The sequence below is a fragment of the Panthera pardus genome, unplaced genomic scaffold (assembly GCF_024362965.1).
Source record: "Panthera pardus isolate Hobbes unplaced genomic scaffold, ASM2436296v1 HiC_scaffold_19, whole genome shotgun sequence".
Taxonomy (NCBI): Eukaryota; Metazoa; Chordata; class Mammalia; order Carnivora; family Felidae; genus Panthera; species Panthera pardus.
The window spans coordinates 7,899,593-7,916,879 of record NW_026526754.1 but is presented as its reverse complement, the minus strand read 5'-3'; the positions used below and the strand labels follow the sequence as shown (position 1 = coordinate 7,916,879).

The 17,287-nt window shown below is 38.9% G+C and overlaps 1 protein-coding gene across 6 annotated transcripts in view; it reads right to left on the bottom strand.

Annotated features, from left to right (window-relative positions):
* NFATC3 (nuclear factor of activated T cells 3) overlaps nt 1-17,024 on the bottom strand; it is a 135,769-nt gene extending 118,745 nt beyond the window's left edge. For 5 of the 6 annotated variants that reach the window (XM_053906582.1, XM_053906577.1, XM_053906579.1 and 2 more), the window contains exon 1: nt 16,622-16,836. In XM_053906582.1, coding sequence (XP_053762557.1) covers nt 16,622-16,724 — 103 coding nt within the window. In that variant the 5' untranslated portion in view covers nt 16,725-16,836. Of the gene's footprint in view, nt 1-16,621 lie in introns of all 6 variants that reach the window. The other variant, XM_053906581.1, reaches the window with a different exon arrangement.
* Nucleotides 17,025-17,287: the final 263 nt, after the last annotated feature.

Sequence of the window (17,287 nt, the reverse complement as noted above, 5' to 3'; positions counted from 1 at the left end):
AAAGGTACAAAGGCAATGCTATGGAGAAAGAATAGCCTTTTCAACAAATGGGGCTGGAAAAATTGGATATCCATATAACAATTGGATATCCAGTAACAAATGAACTTGGGTTCATACCTCACACCACACAGAAAAAAATTAACTGAGGGGTACCTGGGTGGCTCAATCAGTTAAGTGTCCAACTTCAGCTCAGGTCATGATCTCACAGTTTGTGAGTTCGAGCCCTGTGTCAGGTTCTGTGCTGACAGCTCGGAGCCTACTTCAGATTCTGTGTCTCCCTCTCTCTCTGCCTCTCCTCCACTCATGCATGCTCGCTCGCTCTCTCTCTCTCTCTCTCTCTCCCTCCCCTTCTCTCTCTCAAAAATAAAAATAAACATTAAGAAAAAAAGAAAAGAAAAAAATTAACTAAAAATAGATCACAGACCTAAATGTAAAATCCCAAGCTATAAAATCTCCAAAAGAAAACCTAGGAGAAAATCTTTGTGAACTTAGGTTACACAAAGATTTCTCAGATATAACATCAAAAGCACAATCCATAAAAGAACAAATTGATAAACTTCATCAAAACTAAAAACTTCTACAAAAAACCATTAGTGAAAAGACAAGACATACATTGGGAGAAACTCTTTGCAAACATCTATCTGATAAAGGACTGATGTCTAAAAACAGTAAAGAACTCTTAAAAATTAAACAATAAGAAAACAATCTAATATATATATATATATATATATATATATATATATATATATTTATTTATTTATTTATTTATTTATTTTTGAAAACAACCTAATTTTTAAAGAGGCAAAGACATGAATGGACACTTGACCAAAAATGATATACAGATGATTAAAAAATGCTTAATAGTATTAGTCATTAGGGAAATATAAATTAAAATCATAATGAAAAAACACTACACACCCATCAGCAGCTAAAATAAAAAATTGTGATAATACCAAATGCTGCCTAAGATTATAAGAAACTGGGTAATCTGTGCACTGCTGGTGGGAATATAAAATTTTGGCAGTTTCTTATAAAACTAAACTCACATGTTGGAGGTTGGGAGGCAACTGTACTTTTGTGCTTTTACACAACAGAAATGAAAACTTCAAACAAAAACCTGTATATAAGTAATGTTCACAGCAACTTTATTCATAATAGCCAATAACAGGAAATAACCAAGTGTCCTTCAATGGGTAAAAGGTTAAACAAACTGTAATACATCCCTTTCATAAAATACTTGTCAGTAATTAAAAGGAACAAACAATATAGACAACAACTTGGAAGGATCACCTGAGAATTATACTGAATGATGAAAGCCAAACTCAAAAGGTTAAATACTGTATGACTCAATTTATATAACATTTACTTGAAACAAAATTATGGAGATGGAGAATAGATTAGTGGTTGCCAGGAATCAGATACTGGGGCGGGGAGGAAGGAGGGAAGTAGGCGTGGTTATAAAGGGGTGAAATGGAACTTTGTGGTAATGGAACAGTTCTGTATCTTGATTATGGTGGTGGTTACATGAATCTACACATGATAAAATCACACAGAATTACACATACAAATACAAACACACACACACACACACACACACGAATGAATGCATGTAAAACTAGTGACATCTGAGTAAGTTTGGTGGATTGTATCAACGTCATTTTCCTGGTCTTGATATTATACTGTAGTTATGCAAAATGTTATCATTGGGGAAAACTAAGTGAAGGACTCTCAGAACCTCCCTCTCCTTACATATATTTTTTGCAACTTTCTGTGAATCTATAATTACTTCAAAATTCAAGGTTTTTTTTTTAAGTTTATTTTTTTAATTTTTTTTTTAACGTTTTATTTATTTTTGAGACAGAGAGAGACAGAGCATGAACGGGGGAGGGGCAGAGAGAGAGGGAGACACAGAATCGGAAGCAGGCTCCAGGCTCTGAGCCATCAGCCCAGAGCCCGACGCGGGGCTCGAACTCACGGACCGCGAGATCGTGACCTGAGCTGAAGTCGGCCGCTTAACCGACTGAGCCACCCAGGCGCCCCTAAGTTTATTTATTTTGAGAGAGAGAGAAAGAGAGAGAGAATCCCAAGCATGCGCCGCACTGTCAGTGCAATGTGGGGCCCGAACCCATGAACCACGCAAGACCTGAGCAGAAATCAACAGCTGGATGCTTAACTGACTGAGCCACCCAGGTGCCCCCAAGGTTTTTTTAAATAGGCAAAAAACCTGAATAGACACTTGATGAAAAAAGATATACAGATGGTGAAAAAAAAGCACATAAAAAGATGCTCAACAGCAGTAGTCCTTAGGAAAATATAAAATAAAACCACAAGGAGATACTACTACATACCTATTAGAATGCCTAAAATTAAAACGACTGACAATACCAAATGCTGGTGAGGATGTACAAATGTACATTTCCACTAACAGGAATGTAAAATGATACATCCACTTTTGAAGTGGAAACAGTTTGACAGTTTCTCATAAAGTTAAACTTACACCTATCATACGATCCAACCATTCTGTTCCTAAGTATTTATCCAAGAGTAAAGGAAATATGTGTTCACATAAATACTTATACATGAATGTTCACAGCAGCTTTATTTGTAATAGCCAATAGCTGGAAACAATCCAAAAGTACATCAAGAGGTGAATGGATAAACAACTGTGGTATATGCACATACAATGGAACTACTTTCCAATAAAAACGACCTGATATACTCTTTAATATGAAAGAATCTCAAAATAACAATGCCCAATAAAAGAAGTCAGACCAAGAAAAAAAGTACATACTCCATGATTTCATTTACATGTTTTCTATAGTGACTTCAGTGGTTATCTGGGTAAAGAGGAAAGGTGAGTGGGAGGGAATGACCACTAGTGGGACACAAGGAAACTTTTGGGGGTAATGGATATATTCACTATCTTGAATGTGGGAAAAGTTTCATAGATACACGTGTCAAAACTTATCAGACTGTACACTTTAAATAAGTATTACAGGAGATCAGAATATACCACCCCAAATATGTCACTTTGGCGTAAGGATTATTTGAGCTGAAGGCAATTAAAAAACACCAAGCACAGGAACAACTCTGCCCTCTCCCTTTCTGCCTAAACGCAGGGCATAAATTTTCCTTCACCAAGGTGATATAAATTTCCATTTGTAAGTGTTCCTCCTCTTCAGTACCAGGAAGAGAAGCACTCTTATCTGCTTAACAAATCTTACTAAACAACCCTTATTTATCATACATTTCCCAATCGCCTTCCCTCAACTAACACCACCACGCCCGGAAGCCCAAACCCCCTTTTTACTTTGTCTAGTCTCTTCTCCACCATTTATCACCCAGGTAAAATGGTATATAAGCCTCACAGACTTTTCATAATGCCTAGCACATTTTATTAAATGGAATCACCTTTCCCTCTCTCCACCTCCAAATCTGCTTCTTTCCCTACCACAACTGACCTGAACTAGAAAAGCAGAAATAATCTAGCTTCCTTCCTCTCCTTATTCAATGGATACCAGGTCCTACTGATTTATTTCCCCTAAATCTATTTCAGTTTTATTTCCACCTTGCCATCTCTACTCCCTTGCCCTTAACTATTTCTCAGATACATTTGCTGCCCCCACCCACCCCACTCCCTTGATTCCTGCCTTAATCCATGATCCATTGTAGCCCAGTGATCTAAGCCACAGATTTGGCATTCCTACCCAGTTTCAAATCCTTCAGTGGCTCCCTGCTATCTTCATTCTCATATCCAAACTCTTCATTATGGCATACAAGGCTCTCCTTCTCAGACCAAATCTGGATACTATAGACTGATCTTCAACCTTTCCAAATTAAAGGACTCTCTCTCTAACTTGGGTCTCTGGATCTGGTCATCAATGAACCTGAAATATACTTGCCTCCTTTATCTATCTATAAAACTCATTCTACTGGATTCAGCTCAATGTAACCTCTTCACTGACCTCTCAAAGTTAAGCTCTTTCTCATTTATGCTTTTAGAGGACCTTCTCTGTACCTGTATTATATAGATATTGTTGTGTTCATTTACATGTCTGCTCCAATAAACCGAACCATATTCAAACATAATATTGATATAATAAATTTCGTTAAAAGATTGAATGATTTTGTACATTTACTCAGCTAATGGTTTTAAGGTCCCCTCCCTCTCAGTTACTCTAAAATCTTATATAATGTTCCTGTCTGGTTTCTACTTTCTCTTCCCAGTGCACATCCTTCTATTTTACCACTTAACAAATGCTAGGTTCCTTTCAGACTAGTCTTAAAGACAAAGAGTGAAATAAAACATTTAACCTATGCAATTTTGAAAAATCAGGATTGGTTTAACTAGGTGACTGTCTTTATGCTTCTGTATGTCCGCACAGCCACCCAATTCCACTTGAACAGAAGGAACATGAATTTGCTGTCCCACATATCCCACTTATCAGACACCAAGCCACCAAAACCTACTAGCCATAACTCATTCTTTCTCTGCATTTATAGGAGTTTCCATGTCCACCCCAAGAACTTTGACAAAGCAAGAAAAAAAGCATGTGCCAGAAAAAGTAACTGCACAGTAAAAGTTGCATTTACATTTTAAAGTTCTTCAACTGCTAGGGGCACCTGGGTGGCTTAGTCAGTTGAGCATCCGACTTCGGCTCAGGTCATGGTCTCACCGTTAGTGGGTTCAAGCCCCGCATTAGGCTCTGTGCTGACAGATCAAAGCCTGGCACCTGCTTTGGATTCTGTTCCCCCCGCTCGCTCTCTCTCTCTCTCTGCCCTTCCCCTGCTTGTGCTTGGTCATTCTCTCTCTCTCTCTCTCTCTCAAAAATAAACATTTAAAATAATAATAATAAAGTTCTTCAACTGCTAACAAAGTGCAGAGTATTCTTTTGGTTGATCCTCCCTTCCCCCTCCATTTTCCCCTTCCTCCTTAATATCTGTTCTTCCATGCATCCACTCCTCTCTCATGTACCCTGCGCTTCAGGGGAAGTCAACCAGGCCAAGGGATGGGCCTGGTTGGCTAAGAATAATTCTCTCGGTCTTTACCAGTGACTAATTTAGGAAAGGGAATGTAACCCAATTTTGGTCAATGAAATGAGAGGTTAAGTTTGCTGTAGGCTTCTGGAACAGTCCTTCCTCGCTCTTAGAAAGATTCCACGGGTTTATGTCTGTTTCCCCTACCAAATATATTTTGTTTATATGTAAACTAGTATTTAAAGTATTACTATTTCTTTCAAATAGTGATCAAATTATAAAAGTCAACAAAGTTTCAAAACAGTGATCAGTCAACATTTACTAAGTAATGTAACAAAAAGGCTTTCTTGCCTTTGCTCTGAAAAGTAGAGTTCTGGTAAAGCTCAGAGACAATTGGGTGCGTGTAAAAACAAACAGGTAGTAGACAAAAACAAGCCCAAAAGGCAGTGCTGATCCTGAGAGATAAGAGTAAGTGACAGATGGCAAACTGACCAAAATATCAAGGAAAAAAATGTGAATCAGTGTTAGTGGCTATAGAAGGTACATCAGTTTTTATTTAGGTTCTAAATTCAACCAAAAAAAAAAAAATAGTATGTACATATCTTTTGGAACACATGAAAGCAAAATTCAAACTTAAAACAAACAACCAAAAAAAAACTGCCCTGGGGCACCTGGGTGGCTCCCTCGGTTAAGCATCTGTCTGACTTCAGTTCAGGTCATGATCTCACCGTCAGTGGGTTTGAGCCCCATGTAGGGCTCTGTGCTGACAGCTCCGGGCCAGGAGTCTGTGTCTCCCTCTCTCTCTGCCCCTCCCCCGCTCACGCTCTGTCTCTCTCTCTCTCTTTCCTCAAAAATAAATGTTAAAAAAAATTTTTTTTTAAATTTTTAAAGCAACAACAAAAAAAAACTGCCCTAACTAGTAATTTCACATTTTTTAAATTCTGAACTTTTCCCTCATTTCAGTTTAGAGCAATTCTGATGACTAATCGAAAAATGCTTTACATTTTAAATCATAAGCGCAAAATAGCCTGTAAAGGTCACAAATCAGACCCTAATCAGGACAACACGGGAGGGAGTTGCCAAAGAGAAAGGCCAAATCCTCATTACTTGAAAACCTAGAACAACATGACCTCTTGACCTCCAGGTCTGCAAGGAAGCAAAGAAAAGAGGCCTAACGGCTAAATTTGGGCCTAGCACAGTTAGCTGTGCAGTACCTTCTATTGATCTGGCTGTAATGCTATACCATTTTTCTAGAGCAGGCAGGAGTAGAAGCATCATCTCTCAAGCAGCCATTCTGAGCCAAAAGCAGAAAATCTAGTCACAAGAACACATATGTAACTTGTAAGCCCTGTTTCACCATGAGTCTTGGTTTCATCAAATGAAAAACTGACTATTTCTGTACTTCAGCTCTGAGAGGTGAGAGGCATAGGAGAAAGAGCCGAGGGAGGGGCGGGGGGGGGGGGGGGGGGGGGGGGGGGAGGAGGGAGAAAAAAAAGGGTTCAAATGCCAAATCTTCCACTATCTAAATGCTCAAATCTGGCATTTCTGTTTCCTCAGGTATAAAACGGAAGTAACACACACCTCTTCAGATTATCCTAAGACTTAGAAATAATGTACATAAAAATATCTTGCATACAACAGGTACTCAATTAAATTAAGTACTTACCTAATAGAACACTAACAAAATAGGAACAGTTACCAAAATGATCAAAATTATAAGCCGTGCAAAAACAACTCTATAATTTTCAAGCAGAAATCAAGCAATTTACTAGACAAGAATGAAGGAATAGGAGTCAGGTCCTCAGATCTTCCTTTTAGAAACTGTTTAAATAACCCTGGACAAGTAAACTTAAACCTCAGTTTCCTCTCTTATAAAACGAAAGGACTGAATTAGCCTAAAACTATCCTGTGCTTTTTAAGCAGTGTCACACAACCAGCAACAAACAGGAATCTAGAACTTAGACCTAGCTCAGCACTACCTCAAAATAATATTTTTAGAGTGACTCAAAAGAGAAAGGCACATGGATGGCAGAGGCAATTCAGATAAATGGGTTCAGGGAAAGATTTCACACTGGGACTTAAAAGAGATGAATAAAATTAAAGATGACAAACTTGTTATTAACATACAGAGTGAGGGATATAAAACAGGTAGAGCATAATGAAAAAGACCAGTGTGGAAGCAGGTTATAGATGCAAGCAAGGAGCAGGAATCAAAGATGCCCTTAGCTGCGACTTTCAAAACAGATTTTGGAGGAATAAAATATGAAGAGAAAATTTCATGAATCCAAACGTCATTTTTATTGAACAGCCTCTACTGAAAGGAGATGAAAACTATAAAGAATTTAATAGAAAAATATCAAGCTTCTTTGAAACTCTTATGTTGCAATAAAAAATGAAAAAGTAGCATTTAGATGAAACTTTATTTTCCCCAAAGGGTTTTCTTTTATAAAGGACAAGTTTATTACTTCTATTCCTTTAGTATCCAATATGATCTCACAAATGGCAAGATGTAAGACATAAATTTCGGATCCTGTTTGCTCTGAAATGTTCACAAATCAGAAGATTTTATATGTCAATTATTTTTGTGAGTTAATCTCTATCAATTATATAGTAAACTTAAAAATCTAGTCTTAAAATTAAGACCAAGTTCAGTAGTTTAATTTCATCATAAATCTAAAAGTTCAAGGAAAGTGACAGTACTTAATAAATATTAGACTGATAGATACAAGCAATATGATCAAACATTAACATTTTAAAAAACAATTTCAGGCCCTTAAATTACCAAACAATAAGTGAATTATTCTGAGCCCACAGTTAGAAAACATTTTAAAAATTAAAAAATACCTATTTAAAAAAAAAATTTTTTTAACGTTTATTTATTTTTGAGACAGAGAGAGAGAGCGAGCATGAACGGGGGAGGGTCAGAGAGAGAAGGAGACACAGAATCCGAAACAGGCTCCAGGCTCTGAGCAGTCAGCACAGAGCCCGACGCAGGGCTCGAACTCACGGACCGCGAGATCATGACCTGAGCAGAAGTCGGCCGCTTAACCGACTGAGCCACCCAGGCGCCCCAAAAAATACCTATTTAAAAGCATACCATAAGATCCATTCACCTCCTATTTATGTATACTAACTCACTTCACCATCCTACTACTAATTAAAGAGTGAAATAAGTTTTGTAAATCAGATATACCACAACTAATTTTTATCCTATTTATTTGTTAAACCAGTTTTTTAAAAAATTACACGCAACACCAAATCTCACTAACTTCACAATGCTATTTTAAAACACTTTTCCTGGGGTGCCTGGAGGGCACAGTCAGTGAAGTGTCCAACCCTTGATCTTGATCTAGGCTCAAGTCATGATCTCACCGTACGTGAGTTCAAGCCCCACATCGGGCTGTGTTGATGGCACAGAGTCTGCTTGGGATTCTTTCTCTCCTTCTTTCTGCCCTTCACCTGCTTGTGCACGTGTATCTCTCTCTCTCAAAATAAACTAAAAAAAAAGAAATTTTTTTTTTTTTTTACTATCCTAACCTAGAACTTTAAAAACTTGAAGAGTTTCTGAATGCCATTTTTTAAACTTTCTATCATGGAAATTTAAAAACATACACAAAAATACAAAGACTATTACAACAAACTCCCATATACCCATCATCTAGCTTCAACAATTTTTTAAGTTTATTAGATTTTTTAGGTAATCTCTACACCCAACATGGGGCTCAGACTCACAACCCCAAGGTCAAGAGTCAAATGCTCTTCTGACTGAGCCAGCCAGGCACCCCTAGCTAGCTTCAACACAACTTTTGAATGTCATTTTTTTCCTGTCATTTTTATTTAACAACCTTTTTTACTTCAAAGCAATACCAAAAAATATTTACATTTAAGTACAACTCACAAACTGTCCATTAAAGTGTTCTGGCCAACGATTACCTTGATAGGAAAAAATGCTTTCAGAAATATTTTTCAGGGGCGCATGGGTGGCTCGTCAGTTAAGCATCCAACTCTTGATTTGGCTCAGATCATGATGTCATGGTTAGTGATATCAAGCCCCGAGTTGGACTCTACACTGATAGCCTTGAGCCTGCTTGGGATTCTCTCTCTCTCCCTCTCTCTGCCCCTCCCCCTCTCAAAATAAATAAACATTATAAAAAATAAATAAACATTTAAAAAGAAGTATTTTTCAATGATATAAATTAACATCACCAGAAGTTATTAATATTAATCTCAAAGCTCATACAATCCTAATTTCTAATTAAAATAAACAGCAAAGATGATAAAAATTTAACACAAAATTCAGAACTATAAATATTATTTTAAAATACTAAAAACAGTTATTTAAGACATTTTAGGGGCGCCTGGGTGGCTCAGTCGGTTAAGCGTCCGACTTCAGCTCAGGTCACGATCTTGTGGTCCGTGAGTTCGAGCCCCATGTCGGGCTCTGGGCTGATGGCTCAGAGCCTGGAGCCTGCTTCCGATTCTGTGTCTCCCTCTCTCTCTGCCCCTCCCCCGTTCATGCTCTATCTCTCTCTGTCTCAAAAATAAATAAAAGACATTAAAAAAAATTTTTTTAATAAATAAATAAAACATTTTAAAAAATTTAAACTCTCACCTGCTTTTGTAATGTAAGACATACTGAAACTTTACATTTTGGGGTTAAATGGGGCTTCAAAGTTACTTCTCCGGTGTACCTGGGATTTTCTAGCTTTCACAGACATGTAGTTCCCTTACACACAGGAATACCAACATGATAACCAGAACTGTCCCAATGATTAAATTTCAGCTAGCAATTCAAAGAAAGTTCATAGCCAACACTATTTACTTATTTATTTGTTTCTTTTTAGGTTTTTTTTTTTTAAGTTTATTTATTTTGAGAGAGAGAAAGAGAGCAAGTGTGGGAGGGGCAGGGAAAGAGAGGGAGAGAGAGAATTACAAGCAGCCTCTGCACTGTCAGCACAGAGCACGATATGGGGCTCGAACTCACAAAGCATGAGATCATAACCTGAGCCAAAACCAAGAGTCAGAAGCTTAACCGACTGAGCCACCCACGTGCCCCTAAACCACACTACTTAAATCTTTCAGGTCCAATTGTTCTTCTCTTCTAAAGTGTACCAAGCAGGTGAGAGTCATGCAATACAATTATATAAATATTACCAGAAATGCTAAAATATATGCAGATTCACACTATGTTTAAAGTTAAACGCATGGCTCTTTAAAAAGCTTACTCCTGTTTGTGACTCTGCTAAGCCTCCAAGAACAAACTCACTCCTCTTAAATTCCACTGTTACTTGAACCTCAGACGGCATGCCTGGGCAAATTTGATGACTTGGATTTTGTTTTAGAAGCCAGGCTTACTGCCAACTCGGTTGTGTCTACTCCCCTGACCCACCAGGACAGCTTTAGACAACACCTCCCTTATTTATGTTACTGCTGTGAGCAAACTACAGCTTACTATCAAATGTGACTCAACCTACTCAGGTTTCCTATCTCTTAAGAGTAATGCGACTGACTTCACAGTATTATGGCTTCCTCAACCCCACCTCTTATTTAAAATAAAACATCACCATCATCATCTACCATCATTATCACCATCACCAACTACTCAATACTAATAAGGAAAGTAAAGGATGCATTAAACTTCATCATCAGTAACACAACTGCATATTTTCTCTTAATAGGTATCCATTTTTATATATCAGTATTTTATTATTTTCTCTGAAATGTCCTTGTGATCACATCTCATTGAAAAAGTAAATAAAGAGCAAAACTCAAAAGCAGGACTTGGGATTTGCCCTCAATAAAAATATATACAATTACTGGCAAAGTTTACTGGTTGCCCCAGAAAAGGCAAGTCATAATAGTAAGTTGATTCTACAACTTACGCTAAATTAATAACTTAAATGACTTTAAATGCCTAAGATACAGGCCTTACAAAACTCCTACAATTTCTTGACCATGTATGTAATACTCAATTGTTATATTAGGTAATATAACTACTACAGTATTACCTCTACGAATAGTTTAGAATATATTCCAAAATATCCCTTTTGTATTGGCAAACGGAAAACCTAACAAAGTGCAGGTATAGCAATGCTCTTCCATTTTTGAAGTTTCAACACAACATGTGACATTGAAATTTTTTTTCTTCAATTTTCCCCATATTCACTCAACTACATTTATTCATTAACCTCCATCACAAAATTCTGCTAATGCCCCCAGGAACATCTACCCTTATCAGGGAAAGTGTCAAACAGAATATTAAGTTATTCTTCCAACTGAAATGCTGAAATGTTTATCAGTGATGCAATCACCAAATACATATTCTCACTTACATTCAAGACTAAAGAAAAAGCTGACCTATGGTATGAAAGTAAGGCTCACCAGTAAACATCTCCTCTATACACTACCTAACGTGCTGTACAAACATACCATTAAATTTCTACAGGAAACCAGAGAAGTAACTTCCCTTTTTTCATACTGATTTAAATATCCAATTATACTTAGTATGGGTAGCAAATCTACCAACTTTCACACCATACTGAGTAACAATTTGATTCAAGACACTAGAAAAATATAAAAGCTAGTGGCCTTCAGCACTTTTATTTAGTAAGATATGACAAATGAGGTTAACAAAAAGAATAAAAGATAAAATACAAAAGTCTATGACAAATATTTCAACTTACCTAAGTAAGGTTTAAATAACTGGATCTCCTATCTGCCCCTATTCTCTCTCAGTGTTTTAGTTTAGCATAGGGAAAAGGGTCTAGGGAAGAAGAGGAAATAAAAAATAACCTATCATCAGGGATGTGTGTGTGTGTGTGTGTGTTAAGAAATGTTAACTACCAGCACTTAATGAGTACTACTGGACCAAGAACTGTGCTAAGAGCTTTAAATACATCATCTCATTTAACATGGATAAAACAAACACTTTAAAAATTATCAATAGGGGCACCTGGGTGGCTCAGTAGATTAAGTGTCCGACTTCAGGTCACGATCTTGCAGTTCCAGAGTTCAAACCCCACACTGGGCTCTGTGCTGACAGCTCAGAGCCTGGAGCCTGCTTCAGATTCTGTCTCCCTCTCTCTCTACCCCTCCCCCACTCATGCTCTGTCTCTCTCAAAAATAGACATTAAAAAAATAAAATAAAATAAAGACTATGACAATCATCTAGGAAAAGTTCCTCAACTTTATATGGGAAAAAAGTTGTGTACTGAAGTGCTATCTGATGAAATTACACTTCCTATCCTAAAGCAAATTTCTTATAAAAATACATATTGTATCCACGATATTTCTCCCTCTTAAAAAAGCAACATTAGGAAAGATATTATGCAGTCAGTATACAGCACACACTCCTCCCAGTGACTCTCATTCAGGACTAGAGAGTCAGTATTTAACAACGAACCAAACCCTGAGAGTGAAACTTTGAATGTGAAAAATTATGACATCAAACTAAATTAGAGATATACAAATAATAAATAAATAAATACATAAAGCATGAGAGGCTGCCCTTTATAATGGCAAATAATGCTAGTGAAATACATGAAACACTTATCAATTTAAAATTCTCTATTTACTATTGAAGTATGTCTTCATTTTGAAGCTAGGTTATTAAGAAAAAACTTAAAATAGTTAGATTCATTTATATATATATACATATATACATATATATACATATATATACATACATATACATATGTACATATATATATATGTACATATGTATATATGTATATATATGTATATATATATTAATGTTTATTTTTGAGAGAGAGAGAGACAGAGCACAAGCAGGGGAGGGGCAGAGAGAGAGGGAGACAAGAATCCAAAGCAGGGTCCAGGTTCACCTGTCAGCACAGAACCTGATGTAAGGCTCAAACTTGGAAATGTTGAGATCATGACCTGAGTCGAAGTTGGATGCTTACCATCTGAGCCACCCAGGCGCCTCTGATTCATTTTTAACTGAAAAATTAAAACTAGCACTGACCTCATATTAAAAAAGAGAGAGAGAGAGAGAGAGAGAAAGAAAAAGGCTAAGGACTCCAGGGTCTTAATCTCTCTCTTCTCTCTCTCTCTGCTCTCTCTCTCTTCTCTCTCTCTCTCTGCCCCTACCCCCTTGCTCTCTCTCTCAAAACTAAACAAGCATTTTTTTTTAAAAAGTCAATCATAAATGTATCCAACATTATCAAGTATCAAATCATCTAATGTGTACTTTTAACAAGCTTGCTCTTAGGACATTTACTAATTCGGCCCCTTAGCTTGTCCTCAGTTCCCGTCCATTATCCTCTCCACCAAATATTTTTCAAAAGTCTTCTGTATGGAAAGTTAGAGGTGATACAAGGACTCTTACACCCTCAGACAGATGGAAAACCTGCTGCCAAAATTACCAAGATCTACTGTCTTATGGAACTGACTGATAAAAGCCAAAGAATTGAAACAAGTCTCATTAACTTCCTCTACCACAAAAAAAAAAAAAAGTGAGCAATGACTCAAAACTTAAGAAGGAGTATTTATTAATTCAACAAATACTGGGTGCCCACTCTTATGATAAAGGCACTGTGCTAGGCACCAATCATATAACTATGAACAAGATACAGACACTATCCCTGCCTTCATGGAACTTTCAATCCAGTGAGGAAAAGAATCCAAAAACAAGTAAACACACTGATATAACCCAACATTGATCTGAATTCTACCAAGCAATTTTATTCTCATGGCCCACAGTACTGCATATTATCATCCTAAAAGCATGTCAGTTAATCCACTTAGTTCCTTCAAACTACACACTCTAATTATGCTTATTAAAATGAAAACGTGGGGCTCCTGGATGGCTCAGTTGGTTAAGCAAATGACTCTTGATTTCAGCTCAGGTCATGATCTCCTGGTTCAAGAGTTCGAGTTTCGTGTCAGGCTCCACGCTAATAGTGTGGAGCCTGCTTGGGATTCTCCCTCCCTCTCTCTCTCTCTCCCGCTACCCTCCCCCTTTCTAAAGATAAATAAGTAAATTAAGAATAAATTTGGGGGCGCCTGGGTGGCTCAATCGGTTGAATGTCCGACTTCAGCTCAGGTCATGATCTCACAGTTCGTGAGTCCGAGCCCTGAGTCAGGCTCTGAGCTGTCAGCACAGAGTCTGACTCAGGGCACGAACTCGTGAACTACTGACAGCTCAGAGCCTGGAGCCTGCTTCAGATTCTGTGTCTCCCTCTCTCTCTGCTCCTCCCCTGCTCACACGCTGTCTCTCTCTCAAAAATAAATAAAGATTAAAAAAAATTTTTTTAAGAATAAATTTTAAAAAATAAAATAAAATGAAAACTAATTTTGCAAACAAGTAGTTTTGAATATACAAAACATCCTGCCCAGCAGAATTTTTAACTTAGCTGCTACGTGTTAAAAGCAGCACTAGTCAAGATAACCGAAGGATAGAAACAGCCCAAATGCCCATCAATGGATGAATGGATAAAATGAGGTATATATAAAATATTCAGCCATAAAAAGGAATGAAGTACTGCTGTATTCTACAACATGCATGACCCATGAAATACCACGCTAAGTGAAAGAAGCCAGACACAAAAGCCCACATTTGTATGATTCCATTTGCATGAAATATCCAGAATTGGTAAATCCATACAAACAAATCCCGTATTAGGGACTGGGAAGCCAGGACTAGGAAGGGACAAGGGAGAATGAGGAGCAACTACTTAAATAGGTTTGGGATTTCCTTCAGGAGTGATGGAAATGTTTTGGAACCTGATAGAAGTGGTTGCACAACACTGTCAATGCACTAAATGTCACTGAATTGCTCACTTTAAAATGGTTATGTCATGTATATTTCATCTTAATTTGAAGAAGAAAGAACACTTAAAAACAGCTGCCATAATATTTTAAAGTGGACTTTTTGTCAAATGAAACTATTCAAGTTTAAATTTGGGAATTTCAGTTACAAGTCAGGTTTCAAACCTTAACACCTACTAGACCCATTTTAATACCAAAATGGTTTGGAGAGTTTCATGGCAAAAATAATCTCTTAAAAAGCTGTTTTCATAGCTTTAAATGCTGTCCAATACTTTGGATGTACATACAATTCCTACTTACATGAGAATACTACTTTATTGATCATGAATTTGCTTTACAGCATGCTCTAATCACATTTGTCCTCAGTAAAAGTTTGCAGACATCAACTATTTATTTTCTTATAATAAAAATACTCATTAAAACAAGTTGTTTTTACTTTGTTAAATCTCAATAACCTAAACACATAATTCAGTGCCACTACTCTCCACACATGTCACTTTCCCATTTGTGCCTATGTTATAACACACACCACCATTCAGTCTGCCTGGAAGCAGAATTACTTGGGTTATATGTCCCTCTCCCATTTCCCAAGCTCCTTGAGGGCCCTTCAGTCCTTTTTTGCACCCATCATAACACTACAAAGTGCCTAACAGTATCTTCAACATACAAGGTGCTCAAGTAATGTCAGTGGAATTGAAATAAATGTATTTTGCTGAAATAATTATGCTAAAAAGACAACATATGAAGACTAAAAGGACTAATAAGACAATACCGTCCAGAGAATCCTTAAGCCTCACGTTTAGGCATGTTTTTCATTGCAACTCAACTGAACAGTCTACTGAACATCAATATGATCATGAAGTAACTCAACTAATACCCAGAAAGAATAAGGATTAATCCTATCCATCTCTTTTGAAGTTCGTCTACATATGAAATAGGGAAACTGAACTTAATGAACCACAGTATTCCAAACCAGGTCACAGGAGAGCTCTAAGTCCCCAGCCATCCTGTTTCTATTTCCTGATTGGTCTGACCTCCAAGCATTACGGTGTTCAACCTTCCCAATTCACGACCTCCTTTAAAACATCTTCTGAGGTGGGCTTTTAATTAAAATAAAAACTGACTCCCAGAACTTTCTAGAATTATGAACAGGGCACCCCACTTTTCTTAATCTTTCAAAACACTCTGCTCAAGAAATGTAGTTTTCAGAAAAGACCCGTTATAGTTACACTTCGAATTAAATGTGGGCCATAAACTTGCCCAAGTGTTAACACGATGGCATTACTCTAAGAAAGCATATTTAAACAGACATGTGCACGAATTTCAGAGAACTCCTACACCTCAAGAATGTGCATCTTTAAAACAAAAAATATTAAAAAAGCTGAAAAGTTAAGTGCGCTTACACTTCACAGGGTCAGCTTTTTCTCCGCACCACGCAGGCAAAGCAACGACAAGCAGACACCACTTGGGCAGCGGCCCCGACCCTCAGCCTCCAAACCGCAGGCGTCCACTGGCCATAGGAGTCCCGGAGTCGAGTTCCCCACTAGTTCGCATCCAGCCAAGCCCGCGCGCGACCACTTCCACGTCGCTGCGACCCACACAACTCTTCAAGCGATTTAAATCTGCTCTTCATTCACCGCAAGCACAAACACACACTAACACCCACACCCACACACACAAATCCGCTCTTCGCTCATCGCGCGCGCGCGCGCGCGCACACACACACACACACACACACACACACACACACACACGATATTACTAAGCCCCAGACAACCAAGCCACCAGGGAAGCGGCGAGCTCTTGCGAACGAGGAGAGGAGACGCTTTTCGGTCCCGCCCCGCCCGGCACCCACCTGCAGGCCGCGAGCCCGAGGACGGCGGCGCCGGCGCCCCGTCCTCGCCAAAGACGAGTTTGAAGTCGAGCTCGTCGTGGGCGCCACAGTTTGCAGTAGTCATCGGCGTGGCCCAGGGTGCTGCGGCTCCTCCTCTGGCGGCGGCGGCGACGGAGGCGGCGGCAGCGGCGGCGGCAACTCCTCAGCGCCGCTTCATGCCCGGCCGCTCGGGCCAGGAGGTCGCGGCTCTGCGGCAAAGTTTCCGCGCAGGGGACCGTGACACCGAGCGTTCCGTTCCGAACTTGAGAGCTGGCCACGCGCCGAGCCGCACCAGGAGCCGCCGTCACAACCCGTCGCTGGTGCCTAAGCCGCCACGGTCGCCTTAGCTGATATTCCCCGCCCCCCAACAGCAGCCTCAGCCAGCGCGCTGCCGCGCAGGGCTGCACGACTAACCCCGCCCCCTACCGCGCGCCCATCAGAGCGTGCTGCGCATAGGCCACTAGCGCCCCTGCTAGCCCAATGGCTCCGCCCCATCAACGGCCTACCGCGTGATTCCCTCTCCGGGAGAAGGAAGTCACGTGCATAAGGAGCGCTGGATAACCCCAGTATCTCTTGGGAGTTGTAGTTCGGCCGCTATCCTTTCCTCAACTTCTAAACCAGGGCCCTACACCCGCGTGTGAGGCAGAT